General features: G+C 37.6%; 1 protein-coding gene across 3 annotated transcripts in view; it reads left to right on the forward strand.

The window, feature by feature from the left end:
- The first annotated feature begins 2,092 nt into the window (after window positions 1-2,092).
- The window catches only part of GPR65 (G protein-coupled receptor 65), a 122,179-nt gene continuing 107,298 nt past the window's right edge, over window positions 2,093-16,973 (forward strand). Inside the window, exons 1-2 of one of the 3 annotated variants that reach the window (XM_014845855.3) lie at window positions 2,093-2,226; window positions 7,137-8,816. In XM_014845855.3, coding sequence (XP_014701341.1) covers window positions 7,596-8,618 — 1,023 coding nt within the window. In that variant the 5' untranslated portion in view covers window positions 2,093-2,226; window positions 7,137-7,595 and the 3' untranslated portion in view covers window positions 8,619-8,816. Of the gene's footprint in view, window positions 2,227-7,136; window positions 8,817-10,441; window positions 11,309-16,973 lie in introns of those variants that run through there. The other 2 variants (XM_044774161.2, XM_070514159.1) reach the window with 2 other exon arrangements.

Raw genomic sequence — 16,973 nt, forward strand, 5'->3', positions numbered from 1 at the left:
CTGTTGCCAATCTTTTTTTCTTCTTCTTCTTCTTCCCAAAGCCCCCAATACATAGTTGTATATTCTAGTTGTAGGTCCTTCTGGTTGTGCTGTGTGGAATGCCACCTCAGCATGGCCTGATGAGCAGTGCCATGTCCATGCCCAGGAGCCAAACCAGTGAAACACTGGGCCACCGAATTGGAGGCCACGAACTTAACCACTCAACCACGGTGCCAGCCCCTGTTGTGTTTTTTGTGTTTCTTAACAACATTGTTTTTTTTTTTTTTTGAAGAGCAAAATCCACAAATATAAGATATGGATATGAAAATACTCTTTCTGTAAAAGAAGAAGTACAATCTATTTAGGTAAAATAAGAGATTGTGAGAATCATGAAATGCCCATGTATGGAGGCCACAGGTAAGGGGATGTGCGACACCAAGCAAAAATGAAAATTTCGGATTAGAGGCACAACTAAAGTGAAATCATTACTTTCATTTTTGTAAAGTCTTAAGGGTTTTATTATTAACTTTCCACATTATACTTAAATTCTTTTTATTTCAGTAAAAATATAAGGGATTCTGAATTTTTAAGTTACTGTATGTTAAATTACAAGCTTTCATGTACTTTATAAATGTAAGTTATTACTTTCATTATTCTCAGTGAAAGACCCACAAAGGAAATATTGAAAACCTTTACATTCCTGTTGCATCCTAAATAATCCCAAGATTAAAAGTCATGATTATATCACAAGATCATCTTTTCCGTCTCTGGGAAGAAAAAAACCCTACCAACAGCAACTTCCAATGACCTTTTATAAAAACAGACTCAAATTGTCCTGATTACATTTTTTAAAATTAAATTAAATTGTTCCATTCCAAATTGATTCTGTCCTTATAAATTAATATTCTCCCCTTCATTTGTAATAAAAGTTTATGAGGCAAGATTCAAAAGTGATCTCTGACTTTTTCAGTTCTAAGAGCTAATTTCACTTCATAGTAAACTACTTATAGATTTGGCAACAACTGTCAACATGTTAAAGTACTACATGAGTTTTCATTATAACAATTCATGTCTCGGGGCAGCCCGGTGGCACAGCAGTTAATTGCCCACGTTCTGCTTCGGTGGCCCGGGGTTCACCAGTTCGGATTCCAGGTGCAAACATGGCACCATTTGGCAAGCCATGCTGTGGCAGGCTTCCCACGTATAAAGTAGAGGAAGGTGGGCATGGATGTTAGCTCAGGACCAGTCTCTCTCAGCAAAAAGAGGAGGATTGGCAGCCAATGTCAGCTCAAGGCTAATCTTCTTCTTCAAAAAAAAAACCAATTCATGTCTTCCTCAAATAAATTTTCAAGTTTCAAAAATTATTGATTTGCCTAAGCCAGTTTAGTTCAACTAGGTTTTGTCAATCTCTACCCTCTATTCTAAGAGAAGAATCAAAAGAGAAAATGGTTCTGCAATAAAATACTGTATAGCTAATGCCGTTGGTCCCTTGGGAAAAAAAGACTTCCTAAAAGTTGGCTACCTTAGCTCCATTATCATTGCCATTAAGCAATGAAACATTTTTATTATACACACAACCTCCCTTCTCCCTTGCTGTTTTTCTCCAAGGAAGTTGACCACTCTGAGTCCATCTACAACGTCCTTTCCTATCTCACTCGTCCAATGACTCATCCTATCTTTTTTGTACCTCTCTTGGAGTACTTATCCATTTTTGCCATTGTATTATGGCTATTACTGAACATGCCCTTCTCCTTCACTAGGTAATAAGCTCCTTATGGGCTATATCCAGGTCCTACATATCTCCCAGCACAGTGCCCTAAGACTATAATAGGTATATGTGTTGACGGAATAAATGAATGAGTGAGTGAAACGAAATACTAGTGAACATTCTATTAAATAAAGCACATACAATGAACTGAGTGTACTAAATGGAATTCTAGTACACATCCTATTATTTAAAGCACATATAATAGAATACAATTATAATTAAGATGCAAAGAGAAAAGTGAGTTATAAAAACTATACTACAGTAAACAAATGAGAACATCTTTTAAAATATTTAAGAGACTTCTTTTGTTCAAACTTGGATAATGTACATCCTTCTTGTTAACATGCTGCTTCCTCTTTGGTTTATGATAAACTATGAGTGCAATTTCCTGTGCCCTCAACAGTGTTGGTTTCTCTTCTTCGTGCCAGCAGTTTTTTCCAGCTCCTCAGTCGACAAAATCGTCACCCCAAGAAACATGGGTAAGTATAAGATTAAAAAATAAAATAGGATTTTTAAGTAGATAACATATTTTTCATGATTGTCAGTAATGTTTGCAACATTTTATCTAGTTTAGGCTGTATAAATGTGGCAGTGCAAAGCATTATTATAGAGAGAAATGAAGACGACACGTGGTTTCCTCTACTTTGAACAGTGGTAAAGGGATGTCAAAATTTACATTTAGAAATAGTCGGGTAAAACTATTGAAATACAAAAGAAGAATGTTTATACTCAATGTCCTCTTCAGGAACAGTATATTGGCAAACTGATTTAAATGGTTTGGAAGAAATCTACCAGCTCCTGGCTCTAGAGCTGTATGGCATCATTTCCTCATCAAGACAGTATCCTCTCATGATACTTTTTATACGGTCAGAAATATTGTGAAGTTTGGAAATAATATTTCCAGTATTAATAAGAATTAATAATTCCTAATAAGTGACAATCACGGTGTCTGACACCCAGTAGAGTCTTAACAAGTAGCTATTAAATTGACAAATAAAGGCAAACGTTTCCCGTAACACTGTAGGAAAATATTTTATCTTTTGATCATTGTCCTCAGTGATTTGTACCATTTTAGGAGCTGGTTAAGAATAGATCTATTTTAATGTACTGTGGATTATTTTCTTTTGGCATTTGGCAAAAATTAAAATCAAAGTGAAAAATTTATCCAAACTTCTCAGCACTGGTTCTCAAAACAATTTGATTAAAGTAGTCAAAATAATATCTGAAAGGATGTATGAATAATAACTATGTATTCAATTAAAATCTCAGATTCACACAAAGTAATTTAACTATTATCTGCAGAGCTTGCTATCATATGTGAAATGTTGCTGTACAAATCACACTCTGGGTGCCTCTGACTTCCCTGCTATGCTCTGGGTAGATGGCCAAAGATGACCTCCTTTTAGGAAATAGAAGGAACAGCATGAAGGACAGCTACAGACAGCTACAGACTAGGGGTATTGTCATTAAAACAATATTAACTAATGTATATGAAGGCTGAAGCAAGGTTCTTTGCTTCATGTGTCATCTCATTTAATCCTCACAACAACTCTATGAAGTGGGTGCTATCTCACATCAGTGGAAACTGAAACTTAGAGAAGTAAAGAAATCCACATGGTCACAAATACCCCAAGGGCTATTGAGAACATTTCAAGCAGTTTCCAGAGCCCACACACACAACCACAAGCCTGCACAACCACTGTCTCTGTTGCCCAACAGAGAAGACACCTCAGTATCTGAATCCAACCATTCAATCTTGTGGTTGTTTTAATCAAGGCAGGAAACATTTTTACAGAGAAAGAAGTTTATCCCATTGAGAACTTTATAGATCCCCCTAAAATCATTTTTTTCCATTTTATTCATCTTATATTTTCAAGAGAAAATATGCATACTTATTAATTAATATGGATAAGGGAGGAAGGGGCACCCATTTCCCATCACTTGGCTCTTTTAGTCCTGGTCCCCAGGAAGGATATTTTCATGGTTCAGGTATCCTCCCCAAGACACAGGAGCCTAGTAATGGATGTGATGTCATGCACCCATCAGAGTTCCATCCTCTGTAGCTTATTCAATCCTTCATGCATCTCAGACTTTTTTCAGTGTCATTTTTCTTCTTCACTTATACCTTTTTGAAGTTTGTTTAATGAAGTTGAGGGGAACTTTCTTGATGATAGTTTATTTGGAAATGTCCTTATTTTTGCTCTGGTTTTGAAATTTAGTTCTCTTGGGTATATATAGGATGACAAATATTTTCTTAGTAGTTTGGAAATATCAATCTGCTGTCTTCTGTTTTCGAATATTATTGCATCGAGAAGTCTTTTGTCAGTCTAAATTTCTTACTTTGTAGGTAGCCCATCTATTCTCTTTGGCTCTTTTTTTTCGTAATCTTTGGTGATCTGCAGCTTGACTGTAGTATGTCAAAGTGTAAATTTCTACCTTTGTGTGTTTTTAATCCTATTTGGGATTTGCTGGGCTTCATAAATCTGAGGATTCCGTGTCCTTCATCAATTCTAGTTAGCTGTCAGTCATTATCTTTTCAAACATTGCCTCATCCCTATTTTCTCCCTTCTGTCCTTAAAGAGTTTCAGTTATACACAGGCTGACCTTTTCACTTTATCCTCTACGTCTCTTCGGTATTTTCCTGTCTCTTTCGCACTCTGATAATTTTGTGTTATTTCTTTAGTTCTATCTTGTAACATACTAATTCCCCTCTCAGCTGGAGCTAATCCGAGGTTAGTCCCTGTGTTGATTTTAAAATTTAAATTATTATATTTTTTATTTCTAGAAGGTCTATTGCAAACTTTTTAAAATTATGCCTGGTCATCTTTTGTAGTCTCTTGCTCCATACTCATGCCTTCAAATTCCTGCTTTTACTTCTTTAAACATTAAATATGGTTATGCTTTGTGTTATGTGATCTATCAATTTTATCTCTAAAGCTTTTGTGGCTCCGGTACTCTTCTTTCTTGTTTTTGCTGAATCTCACACATAGTGGCTAATTTCAGTGTGTATGCATGTGTGTGCGGATGTGTGTGTTTTAACGAGCCCATGTTTGTTAGAACTCTATCTGTGAGAATTCTTTGAAGCTTAGGTTGAGGAGCTTTCCTCAAGGGACTATTTGTGTTTACTTCTTCCAGGTGCCTAGAATATTTATTGTTTCATATAGCAAACCTTTATTTTTTGTGGATTCCTTTTCATGTTATTTAAATTATTTATTTTTTGTATCATTTTGTTCTTATGAATTACTTTTTATATAAGAAGAAAAAAGTCAAATCACGTCATTTCTTAGGAAGGCATATTTGCTCCATCTGCAGGCAAAACAGATGTTGGTTGGTGGTCTAGGCTCTTTACATCCCATCCTATATGGCCTTTTTTTTTATGTTGGCACCTGCGGTAACATCTGTTGCCAGTCTTCTTCTTCTTCTTCTCCCCAAAGCCCCACCAGTGCATAGTTGTGTATTCTAGTTGTAGGTCCTTCTGGCTCTGCTATGTGGGACGACGCCTCAGTGTGGCCTGATAAGCAGTGCTAGGTCCGCGCCCAGGATCCCAGCCAGCAAAACCCTGAGCCTCTGAAGCAGAGCGTGCAAACTTAACCACTTGACCATGGGGCCAGTCCCCATATAGCCTTTTGATTCCACTTTTTAACCACAATGTGACGTACATTCAGAAAAGTGTACATATCCTAATTGTACTGCTTGATAAGTTTTTACAATCTGAACTTGTTTGTGGAATCGACACTCATTTCAAGAAACAGAACAGAATCGACTTCTCAGAAGTGCTCCCAGTGTCCTCTTCCTGTCAGTACCCAGCCCCTCCCCAAAGGCAACCACCACCTGATTTCGTTTTTTTTCTTAACAATTAAATGTCTAATATAGCACTCTATATTGTTGTTTGCAACAATGCAGACAGAAGGAAAAGAAATGCATGATGGTTCGTCTTACTTGTCTTGAGATATATACACACACATCCATTGAGATAGTTATGTACATCTTTCTATCTCAATCTCACAGCCCGTGTAATTTACATCTTCTTCATAAGTGGTGAAAAGATAATTAATTGCAACTTTAAAACAATCCACAGAGGATTCCTGAACTAAACAACAGACTCTTCAAAATTCAGCCTCGTGCCTCTAAGAACTGGGAGATTGTCTTCTTTTAGTGTAGTAGCAGGATATTTGCTCCTTTTAGCCATCTGTTTCTAAAATCGAGTGCAGGAAAAATAAAAGCTTGTCTTAATAAAAGTGTTACATTACCCGTTATAACTTATCAAAAAGAAACACTTTTAACCTTTTAAAGAAAACACGTTGACAGATATATGGAAACATAACAACACATTGTCACTGAGTGTGAGAACGTGATGTGACATGATAATTTTTCAAGTTTAGAGGACCGGCCTGGTGCCTGAGTGGTTAAGTTCGCACGTTCTGCTCCAGCGGCCCAGGGTTTCACCGGTTTGAATCCTGGGCGCGGATATAGCTCGGCTCATCAGGCCACACTGAGGCAGCGTCCCACATAGCACAGCCAGAGGCATTCACAACTAGAATATACAACTACGTACTAGGGAGTTTCCAGGGGAAGAAGAAAAAAAAAGATTGGCAACAGTTGTTAGCTCAGGTGCCAATCTTAGGGAAAAAAAAAATGCAAGTTTATTTGAAGCCCATGTAGTGTAATAGAGCACATAAAAGTGTTGTCCTCTAGAAAATGTGGGGTTATATTACATCTAATTTGCAGAAATGATCATCCACAAGTCATTTTCTAGAATTAGAATTGCTATTATAGCTAGAAGACTTGTACGAATCTTTTGGTGCCACTACTTAGGTGGAAAATAGAAATGAGATAGGCAAAATGAATTAGCAGCAAAAGAAGCAAAGGAAAACAGAATCATTTATGAAGGTTCAGCAAGCTGCTATATTTTAAAATACTTCATTAAATTTCTTGTGACAATGTTTTCACGGCTAATCAGCCGATTTTGAAAGTGCCTTATACCTTGATTGTATATGTAATTAAAAACTTGAAATCATGTAGCTGTTCACTGTATCATACACTCCAAAGCATTTACTGATTACCAACAAATCAGTGAATTTACGACCTTTTTTATTAGCTCCTATAATGACTTTTCAACTTTAGTTTTGTGTTCTTAGATCATAGCCTATGAGAAATAGAATTCCCTCTAATCTAGCATCCCTTGGATAATTCTTATTTGAAAGAGGTAAAATATCTCAGCTCGGTTTCACTTACTGAAGTCAATTGGGTAATTTTCCCTTTTCAAACAGCTTCATTGTAATTTAATGCATTTGGGGCATCTTCAATAAATGAAATTAAAAAAGACTGTTTCAAAACCGTGATGTATCATTTAAACATCTAAACTATTCTAGTTCATCTTTTATTACAGAAACGAGGGCATTTTAAAAAGAGATGTCAATCTCTGTAAAAATAAAGCCTTATGTATTCATGTTTGCACTAATCTCCTCTGGGTTTCATGAAGAGAAGCAAAGTGGCGACAGCACTCTATGAAAGCTGAGGGATAACGTGGTCATTCCTCGGAGGGACATCATCAGCATTCTGTGACAATGAGCGCATGGACTTCAGCTCATTAAAATCGACTGACCACTTTAGCTAACAGCCAGGAGCCTGGATTCTGACTTCCAACCATCGATATCTGTGTGAAAATTGATCTACACCCACCCTTTAAAAGCATTGATGAATTAATAAGAACTTTTGAAAACAAAGAAAAATGGAATAAATCTTAGTAAAAGAGAATTGAATGTTGAAAACAAACTACAACGAGGCAAGACTTACTTTGCTATTTATCCTCTAAGAACAGATGTAATTGCTACCTTAAAAAGAAAACATGAACAGCACATGTATTGAAGAACAGCATGACCTGGATCACTATTTGTTTCCGATTGTCTACGTCATTGTGGTCATAGTCAGCATTCCAGCCAATATTGGATCTCTCTGTGTGTCTTTTCTGCAAGTAAAAAAGGAAAATGAATTGGGAATTTACCTCTTCAGTTTATCACTGTCAGATCTGCTGTATACATTAACTCTCCCTCTATGGATTGATTATACTTGGAATAAAGACAACTGGACTTTCTCTCCTGCCTTGTGCAAAGTGAGTGCCTTCTTCACGTACATGAACTTCTACAGCAGCACAGCATTCCTCACCTGCATTGCTGTCGATCGGTACTTAGCAGTCGTCTACCCTTTGAAGTTCTTTTTCCTAAAAACAAGAAGATTTGCATTCATGGTCAGCCTATTCGTCTGGATCTTGGAAACCATCTTCAATGCTGTCATTCTCTGGGAAGATGAAACGACTATCGAATACTGTGATGCCGAAAAGTCTAATTTCACTTTATGCTATGACAAATACCCCTTGGAAAAATGGCAAATCAAACTCAGCTTGTTTAGGACGTGTGCATGCTATGCCATACCTCTGGTCATCATAATGGTTTGCAACCTGAAGGTCTACCAAGCTGTGCAGCATAATCGAGCCACGGAAAACAGTGAAAAGAAGAGAATCATAAAACTACTTGTTAGTATCACATTGACTTTTATCTTGTGTTTTACTCCCTTTCATGTGATGTTGCTGATTCGCTGCATTCTAGAGCGGAATGCGAACTTAGACAACAATCTATTTGACCACAAGTCTGGGAAGCAGTCCTATAAGATGTATAGAATCACGGTTGCTTTAACAAGCTTAAATTGTGTTGCGGATCCAATTCTGTACTGTTTTGTGACTGAAACAGGAAGATCTGATATGTGGAATGTACTAAAATTCTGTACTGGGAGGCTTAACACATCACAAAGACAAAGAAAACGCATACCTTCTGTGTCTACAAAAGATACTGTAGAATTAGACATCCTGGAATAAAACCACGGAATTTTTTTAAGGTTTACAATACTGTATCACCAAGATTACGTTTTGAAAAGGAAATCTAACATAGGAGAAGACTGTGTTCCATCTGAGTGAATATTTTAATCCTCTCCAGTGGAAATATCTTAAAAACGCACTGTATTGCTCCCTGACTTTTACTAAGTGAGTACTAAATAAAATTTCATATTTTCCTAATGACTTGGGATCATTATTGTCGATGGCAATTGTTTTTGTGTCTGTGCTATAATCCCTCGGAGGTTGGTAAGATGTATGGGACAGTGTTTCTTGAAATCAGTGACCTTCATGTCTGGTTTTTATGATTTGTCCCACTCTTTCTATGGATTTCAGATGGTCAGCTATCACTTCTCCCAACTGTGGGGCCCTTTCTCCAACCCCCCCAACAGCTAAATACTGCTTCCGACCTTCTCATTGCCAACAAATATTTATTGAGGCCTCTCTATGTACTAGGTTTTGTGTCAAGTCCAGGGGTTACAGAAAAAAATGGTCTCATGAAGCCTTATGAAGCTCACATCAGTTTGGAAACCTAGTCACTGAGTTGTAAGCCTTCTTTATGAAGTAAATTGTCTCTGAGTGAGAGTCTGAAGGCCTCTTCCATGACATAAAGCACAGGAGTTTTGTGAAAGTTCTTTCAGCTACTCAGAAACCTTCTTTACTTTCTTTCCAATCACAGTATTTTTGTTTAATTTTGATTTTTTTGAAATTTGAGGTTCAGTACAATGTAGTTGAAATTACCAGAAGTTTAATGTCTAAACAAAAGACATATTATAGACAAAAAAAGACATTTATGACATTAAATCTTACATTCAGAGACTTCTTTTTGGACTTAGAATATTTAGAGACTCTTGTTATAATATATTCTTTCATGTTTATATTTTCTCATGGAAATTACTCTGCCTAGTTTTAAGTAGATATTAGATAAATATTTTTCCTAACAGAAGTAGTTTTTAAGATTATTAAAGATTTTTTTTATCCTACTCTCCTTCCTTCCTCCTTCTCTCCCTTCTCTTTCCTATCTATCTGTTCCTTTTACTCCCCTTCAAAATGATCAGATTGCAGATGTCTTGGTACTACCTGGTGCCCTCACATTAGAAAACAAAAATCCTGATAGCAAGAAATACTAATATCCTTTCCATAATGAATTTCTAGACACACACTGAAAAATCTGTGAGTGTACAAACTGACTACATTTTCCATTAGTTTTCCATGACAGTTTGAGTACACAACAGAAAACCACCTTGCTTTGAGGCCATATGTGCATTCTCTGTTCTTTGCATTTTTCTGGTCATAAAGTTTTCAGAGAATCAATAGATTCTGTCTGGGCACTCTGAGACACACTTACACATGCTTAAAGGCTAAAGATAAACCATAAAAATGAAGAGTACCTAAAATAGTTTGGGCTGTTTGATTGATTATTGATCAATTTTTGGCAGCCTGTGAGTTGACTACTTGTAAAAGTGAAAGATCCAGAAACAATTTTGCCCACATCTGGAAACTCAGATGCAGGGTAAGTGTGTGTCCAACATCACACAGTTAGCTGGAGGCAGGCAGGACCAGACCTGGAACCTAAAATCCTGACTTCCCTCCAGACTAGTTTTTGCTTCTTTATGGGTTTGGGTTTTTTTTAAACATTCCTACCATTTCTTTCTTTAGGGATGCAAAAGACATATAAGCATGAAGAGTTGTTCAGGATAGTCACTGGATTTAGATCAGAATAAGGGAAAAAGGAGAGTTCTTTCATAACTAATCCCTCTGGAAATGTAGTAAACCATATAGATGGTAATTAAACTGGTCTGTTACAGAGAACTGATTCGGATTTTACCTCGGTTGGTGTATGAAGAGATTTGGCAAAGACAAATTTGTGGCACCCTTAAGAAGAATGTTCTATTTAACAATTAACAGCAAAATCATTGATTTAGGATGTTGTGAGGTAAGTTCCAAAATGAACCAGGCTGCCGAAAGCTTCAAGCGACCATCCTTCCCCCTCAGAGCAGGGCCAATCATGGAGAATCCGTGTTGGGAGGCTGCTCATTTGATTCGGGGCAAAGTACTTTAGACATGGTCTCAGGTAATCTACAATCCCAACATTGCACAGTTAATTCTCTAGTTTTGTAAGGCTTTTGAGGTTCCTGATTAATGATCCTTGTTAAACCGAAAGTACTTCTGGAAAGAATAAAACCTTGTAGCTATCATTGCCTGGGACTTTTCTGTAGGCAGACCTGGATTGGAACACCACGGATAACCACTTATGAGCTGTTTGACCTCAAGAAATTTTCATGCTCTCCCTAAGGCTCAGTTTCTGTAAACTGCAGAGACAATAGTACCCTGTGCTTTTAACAAGCAGATGTGAAAGCACTTTGTAAACTGTGATGAGATTTCTAAATGTTCATTATTAGTAGCTATTCTCCTCTTTACTTGGACAGCCAGCCAAGAGACAGAACAGTCCCTGGAGACACACTGAGGATAGGAATGTAGCAATGCAAGCTGGTAGGAGCTGGCTCCAGCACACCGCTGCTGTGGGTACTTCTTCCAGATGGTCAAACACATCCATTAAGGTAACTCTAGGACTTCATTGCTCCTGGTTCTGTGGCACATTCTCATTAGTGCCTGATTCTAGGAGCGCACAATTCTAGGAGACACACGGTATGGATATCACCATAAACAGACAGGTAAATATCCATTTTTAAATTGTGTAAATTTTTTACTTTTCATTTCCTTATTCAGAATGTTATTTTCTATTTTAATGAACTCTATTAGATATCTTGGATAAGCCAGTAAAGGGACTGAGAACCTGTTTTTAAAACCTCCATTTTCCCTACCTCGTCTGGGGAAGCCTTTTGGGTAAAGGAGAAATTAAAAAACTAACCATCAAAAATAACCACCTCATTTGGTTCAAATTATACAGCCTCATCTCCCCAGGAGCATCCTGAGCTAATCTGCATCCCCAACCTGATTTATTCTTTCTTCCCTTTTCAATTTAAGCTAAAAATTTTCCCCAAGACATTATATTTCCATTCTTTAATGTTATGAGAAAATAAATAATTATTTACTAATTGCCTCTATTGACTTTGTGAACTTGATTTATTTATTTTTAATTAGACATATGGATTCTAAAATAGAATTTGTGAAACATAGCATATAGGCATTTCTTTTTCTAACACTTTTATCTTGCCCTGGGCTTTTTTTGCCCCTTCATCACTGTCATCATTCTGTCATTTATGCGTGAGGCCCCTATTCTTTTCTGGCTAAACCCATCCACAGATTTCTATGGAAATGCAACAGCTACTATAAAACCCTGACCCAGGAAGGCCTCTGTGATAATAGACTTCTTTGTCAAGGTCCATCGGGTGACCCTGCCGTGAATCAGAAGGCTATTTCTCCAACTGACATCCCCACACACAAATAACACATATTCATAGACACACACAAACAACCTGCCCCATCTCACAACAACAAACAAATAAAAAATCCCTGGGCTGTTCTAGCACGTGCTTGTACTGTTTTGTAGGACATCTAATATCAACCTGTAGAACACATGTTATCTCCTTAACTTCTGAAATAATGCACCATGTGGGTGTTGTCATTTTCTTGTTTACTAAAAATGAGCAGCCAGGGGGACGTTGCTAAGATTCTGCCTCCCTACCCCTCCTCCCTTCATCCTCCTCCAGCCAGAAGTGGCTGCCAAGCAAGCTGTGGTAAGAAAACTTGTCTGTGTGTTTTTTTCATTGCTTTACTGTTCTGGAAAAATCCATTACTGACTGAGATGTTTTATTTACATCTGGATAGACACCTTTGAGGGAAAATAACAGAAGTTTAAAGGAAAGCAGGAATGTCCTCTTTTGTTCTTTGTTTAAACAGCTGATTCGATTCAAGTCAAAAGAAATTTTTTTTGACTTCTGTTATTTCTTTTGTTCTTTGACATTTCATACAGCGTAAAGATGGAGCAGAGCATGATTAAGTTCATGTTATTTAGCTGCATTAGCTGAATGCCACTTGTTTGCAGAAATAAGCTGACAACGGCAAAATCGGGTCAAATGTGGGTGAGAGGGAAGTGATGTGGGAGTTAAGATTCCTCTTCTCCTCCAGAGATCCTTTTCTTACTCCATCATTTGTTTCTGGCCAAGAAAAATCACACAAGGCTCTCTGTCTGTGACCACTAGGGGTCGAGCACATTCTATTCAGAGCCTTGTAGTTCATGGCTAGCTGCCACTCCCGAAGAGCAAAGGGTAGCTTAGGGCGACGTTTTTCTATCCAAGAAGCAAGAAATATCACCTATGAATTGGAAATGAATGGAGGAAAATGCTGATATTCAGTTTGCATCATTTATCTCTTTGCTTTCTGGAAAGTTCAGTAATCATCAGATAATTTCACTTGGTTTAAACTTTGTGCCATTCCAGTATTTTTTTTCAGCTGGTTAAAATTGGTCAGTCCACATGTAAGAGAACATAGGCTAAACTGTGCAATTCCTACAGAATTGTGGCTATAGCATTGATGACTTGTCCTTATTTAGTTTCCTTACTCATATAAGAAAATACTGGCCACTTTTCACATAAATAGAAACATAAAACATTTAAGTTATAAGCCATTTTCAGTCTTGTCTACTATGTTGAAGTTATTATCTATGAAAGTCAAGATGTAATTCAAACATGCGTGATTTTTAATTTCTAATTTATTATTATTAGATCTCAGCTCTAAAATGTTACATATGCTACTTTGAATTAAATCTGTTCTTCCCCATAGAACAGTGATACAATCATGCTATAATTTAACAGCATTTGCATATCATTAAATATACAATGGCCTGTAATCTATTTTTCTTCTTCCTATAATTTTCCTAAACCCTTTATGAAACACCAGTGGCTTTTTACACATTTGAAAAATAGGTTGTGATTCCTCAAATAATGTCACAATGAGGTGTTCAAAAAGCAAGCCCATAAAAGAATGAGCTAGGGAAGGCCCCAAATCATTGTTCAGTGCAAGCTTCAGAATAAAAATATAAATTGCGTTATCTAGGAAATGTGTGCTCAACTTATTTCAAATTAAATACAATCAAGAAATCTTGCCCTACAATGACTTGACTGGCCAATGCTATGAAAAATAGTAACTTCGGTTCTCAGCGTTTCATTCACCCTTCTTGGATATGTGATTGAAGTTGTACACATCCTTCTAAAAGAATCTTTTTCAAAATTATCATAAAATTTCTGGTCTTGGTCCAAGACTATTGACACTTAGGGATTAACCTGGAAACCCTAATTTCTTTTGACAGTTAAATGGATCAAATCAAAGGATTGCAATAATGGACTAAAAAGTGCCTCTGTGGAAAAGCCACACAAAGGTATCCTGTGACCCCTTAGAGTGTGCACATAATGCGTGCCAGCTCTATTAGGCTTTATTAGTGTTTTTTAAAAATACGTATAACCAAAAATTATCCTCTTTCGTGCCAGTCTCCTACTCATGGAAGTGACACTCGCTGATGCTAAGGAAGGCTGTTTTGAATCTTCAGGGCAATGCCTTTAGTGTTTCTCTGGCAGGTCCCCCAAGAAGGGAGAGTATGACATCCTGTGTTCAAAAGGACTGCAGGACGGGAAAACCTAATGCATTTCACGCTTGTGCGGCTATCTTTGGGTGAAAGGATTGCCAAGGCAAAGCAGGATCTGGCATAAGCAGAGATTCTCCTTCTTGCTCTACAAATCTACAAATCTACAAATCTTGTTCTGGTCCCTAAAAGGACTAATGTTAACCATGTTCTCACTGGTAATCAGAATTGTTTGTTGAGTGAAGAAATAATAAGTTAACTCATGTAATGAACTAAGAATGGTGCAATTTCATACTTTGTCTTAACTTCACAGTTCAGTTTTTGAAGTCCTTGGGACTATTTGTATTTTCAGTTGGAAATTTTCAAGCTTCTATGGGAAAATAAGATTAAGGAGAAAGAATTTCCATTCAGGAAAGCCTTTACGAATATATTTTATATTTGTTAAGGTAAAACAGTAGAAACAGACACTATCAATGACATTTTATTCATCTTAATTTGGTAATAACAGGAATTATAATGATTTCCATCTATCATTTCTAACTCATGAGAAATTTTTTTAGGATGTTCTTTCCATAAATTTTTAGTAAAATCTTCATAAACTGACTTAATTTTGTTGCAGACTATACGACGGCATGAGTCTCTGTTCACTGATTCAGTGCTATAAAAAATATTCCTGCCTTTTCTCTAAGTCAACTTAATTGTAACTCCGAGCCCACATACCACCAAGCTCTAGGAAATTCTATCTCACTCCTTACTGGGCTGTCCTCCTCTTTCAGGTTCATGCCAGAATCAGGGAGGTTTACATGATGCTAAGAAAATGGAGGGGGGTACTTTGATTTCCAGTCTCTACCAATCGCCAATGACAGTGACATTATCTAAGCTTTCAGCAGCCCTCTGAAGCTCAGTGGTTCTTTGCTGCCTCCCTCACTATCCTGGAACACAAGGCTCATTGATAAGCCCAGTTAATGACTCAGATTCCTGTGCATCAGGTAGACATTCCCTTCAAAATCCATGAGGTCCTTGGTTTCAGGAGTGGAACATATACTAGCTACATTAGCCAATCAAAGCAGTCCAGTCTCCTGGAACAATGATTGGTTCAGTGGTGGTCGTGTGACCTAACCTGCTTGGAATGCTGAGACAAAGGCTCTTTCCTTTGCTCTGGATGATGTGATATGCAGAAGAGAAGCCTGGAATCTCTGTGGCCATTTGTGCTCATGAAATAGCCAACACGTGGAAGAAAGGAGAGCTCAGGGAATCAAAGAGCACTGGAGCTGGGTCCTATGACATGATGAGTTTCCACACAGTGCAGCTACGTGAACCAAATAAACTTCCTCATTCTTTAAGCAGTCTGAGTCAGATTTTTTTTCTTTCTTGAACCCCAAAGCGTCCTAATGGAATGTGGAACATGGAAGTGAGAGTGATGCAAGTTGCAGACTCTAGATTGTTAAAGAGGCTGAAGAGGCATGATGGAGAAGGCAGTGAGGATATCTCTAGTTCGTGAAGTTAGCAATCCTTATTATTAAACGGTAACAAAATAGCTGCTTAAACTCTTTCCTGCTACCTCCTGGGACTCAGAAAATGCCTACCAAGACTCTCGAATGAGGGAATTGTTAGGAAAAACTCAAGACATTGGAGTCTTTGGGCTTCTTTTTACAGTCTTCGATAAGGCCCCACAAGAGAAAGGTAAAATAATACGATTTTTGTGAGAGCTTTCCTGATATATTCACATCTAGAAAATACTGCCGCCCTGAAGATCCCGTCCACTGAAGCCGTGTGTTTTCACACTTCAAGAAAAGACTGAGTTTTAGCTAAAAAATAAAAAAGGAAGTCACTATTATTTGTGAGTCACTAGTGGAGCAGAGTCTCAAAAGCCAGACATTATGGAGAAAGAAAAGAATTTTAAAAACTCCTTAGGTTGCCATTTCATGTCAAGGGTGATGGATGATGTGAACTTGGAGTTTTCTGTAAGCCAAGGGAAGTGAGAACTCAGTTATGATGTAAATGAAGCTCCTGTTACGCAAGAAAATGGGAAAAGCCTGCCCATCTGACCCCAGTGGACTGCGAGGAGGAGGCAAGAAAGAATTCGAATTAGAATGAGGAAATCAGAGACAAAATGTTGAACCCGCTAGAACCTGAAGATTTTACAGGGCCTGAGGGGGGCTGTAGAATCTTCCAGAGTAGGTGGAGGAGAATAGTCAGTGCTAGTAATCTGCGGTGCCTGCAGGCGGCTGCAAACCTCTGGGAGAGACCCCATACTTCTCCTGATACACATCAATATGGTACAAAAATAGAGTCTAACATACAGTTGTGCAAGTTGAGCATTGCACAAGAAATCCATGTCTATGGGGCACCATGCATTTCACAGACATCAGAGATTTGCACATTTGTCATGGCAGTTTTAGAGCGTATGGCAACAAAGTGTTCTAACAAAATCAGCGTGACAGTTTTCCAACACTGGAAGGAAACTATCTTAAGGAAGACACACCTTTTTCTGTTTTGCATATGATAAGAAATTTTCATATATTGAGGTATATGGGGTCGCCACTCTGGTTTAAACCTGATTTGGCCTCAAAAGCAGGCTGACTTGTGGCCTGTCAAACATACATTGTACATCTGCTTTAGCCATTAAAGATAAGGATGCATTAAACATTATCTCAAAGTAAAAGAAAGCGTTCTTTGAAGATAAGAATGCATACTTCCTTTTCTACAACACCAGTATCAGTTCCCCTTTGAAGATAAGTTTCCTTTCTGGGAGATCAGGCTCATGTTGATCTGCTAATCTGTAACTAAATATCTCT

The sequence above is a fragment of the Equus asinus genome, chromosome 7 (genome assembly GCF_041296235.1).
Source record: "Equus asinus isolate D_3611 breed Donkey chromosome 7, EquAss-T2T_v2, whole genome shotgun sequence".
In the NCBI taxonomy this organism is placed as follows: domain Eukaryota; kingdom Metazoa; phylum Chordata; class Mammalia; order Perissodactyla; family Equidae; genus Equus; species Equus asinus.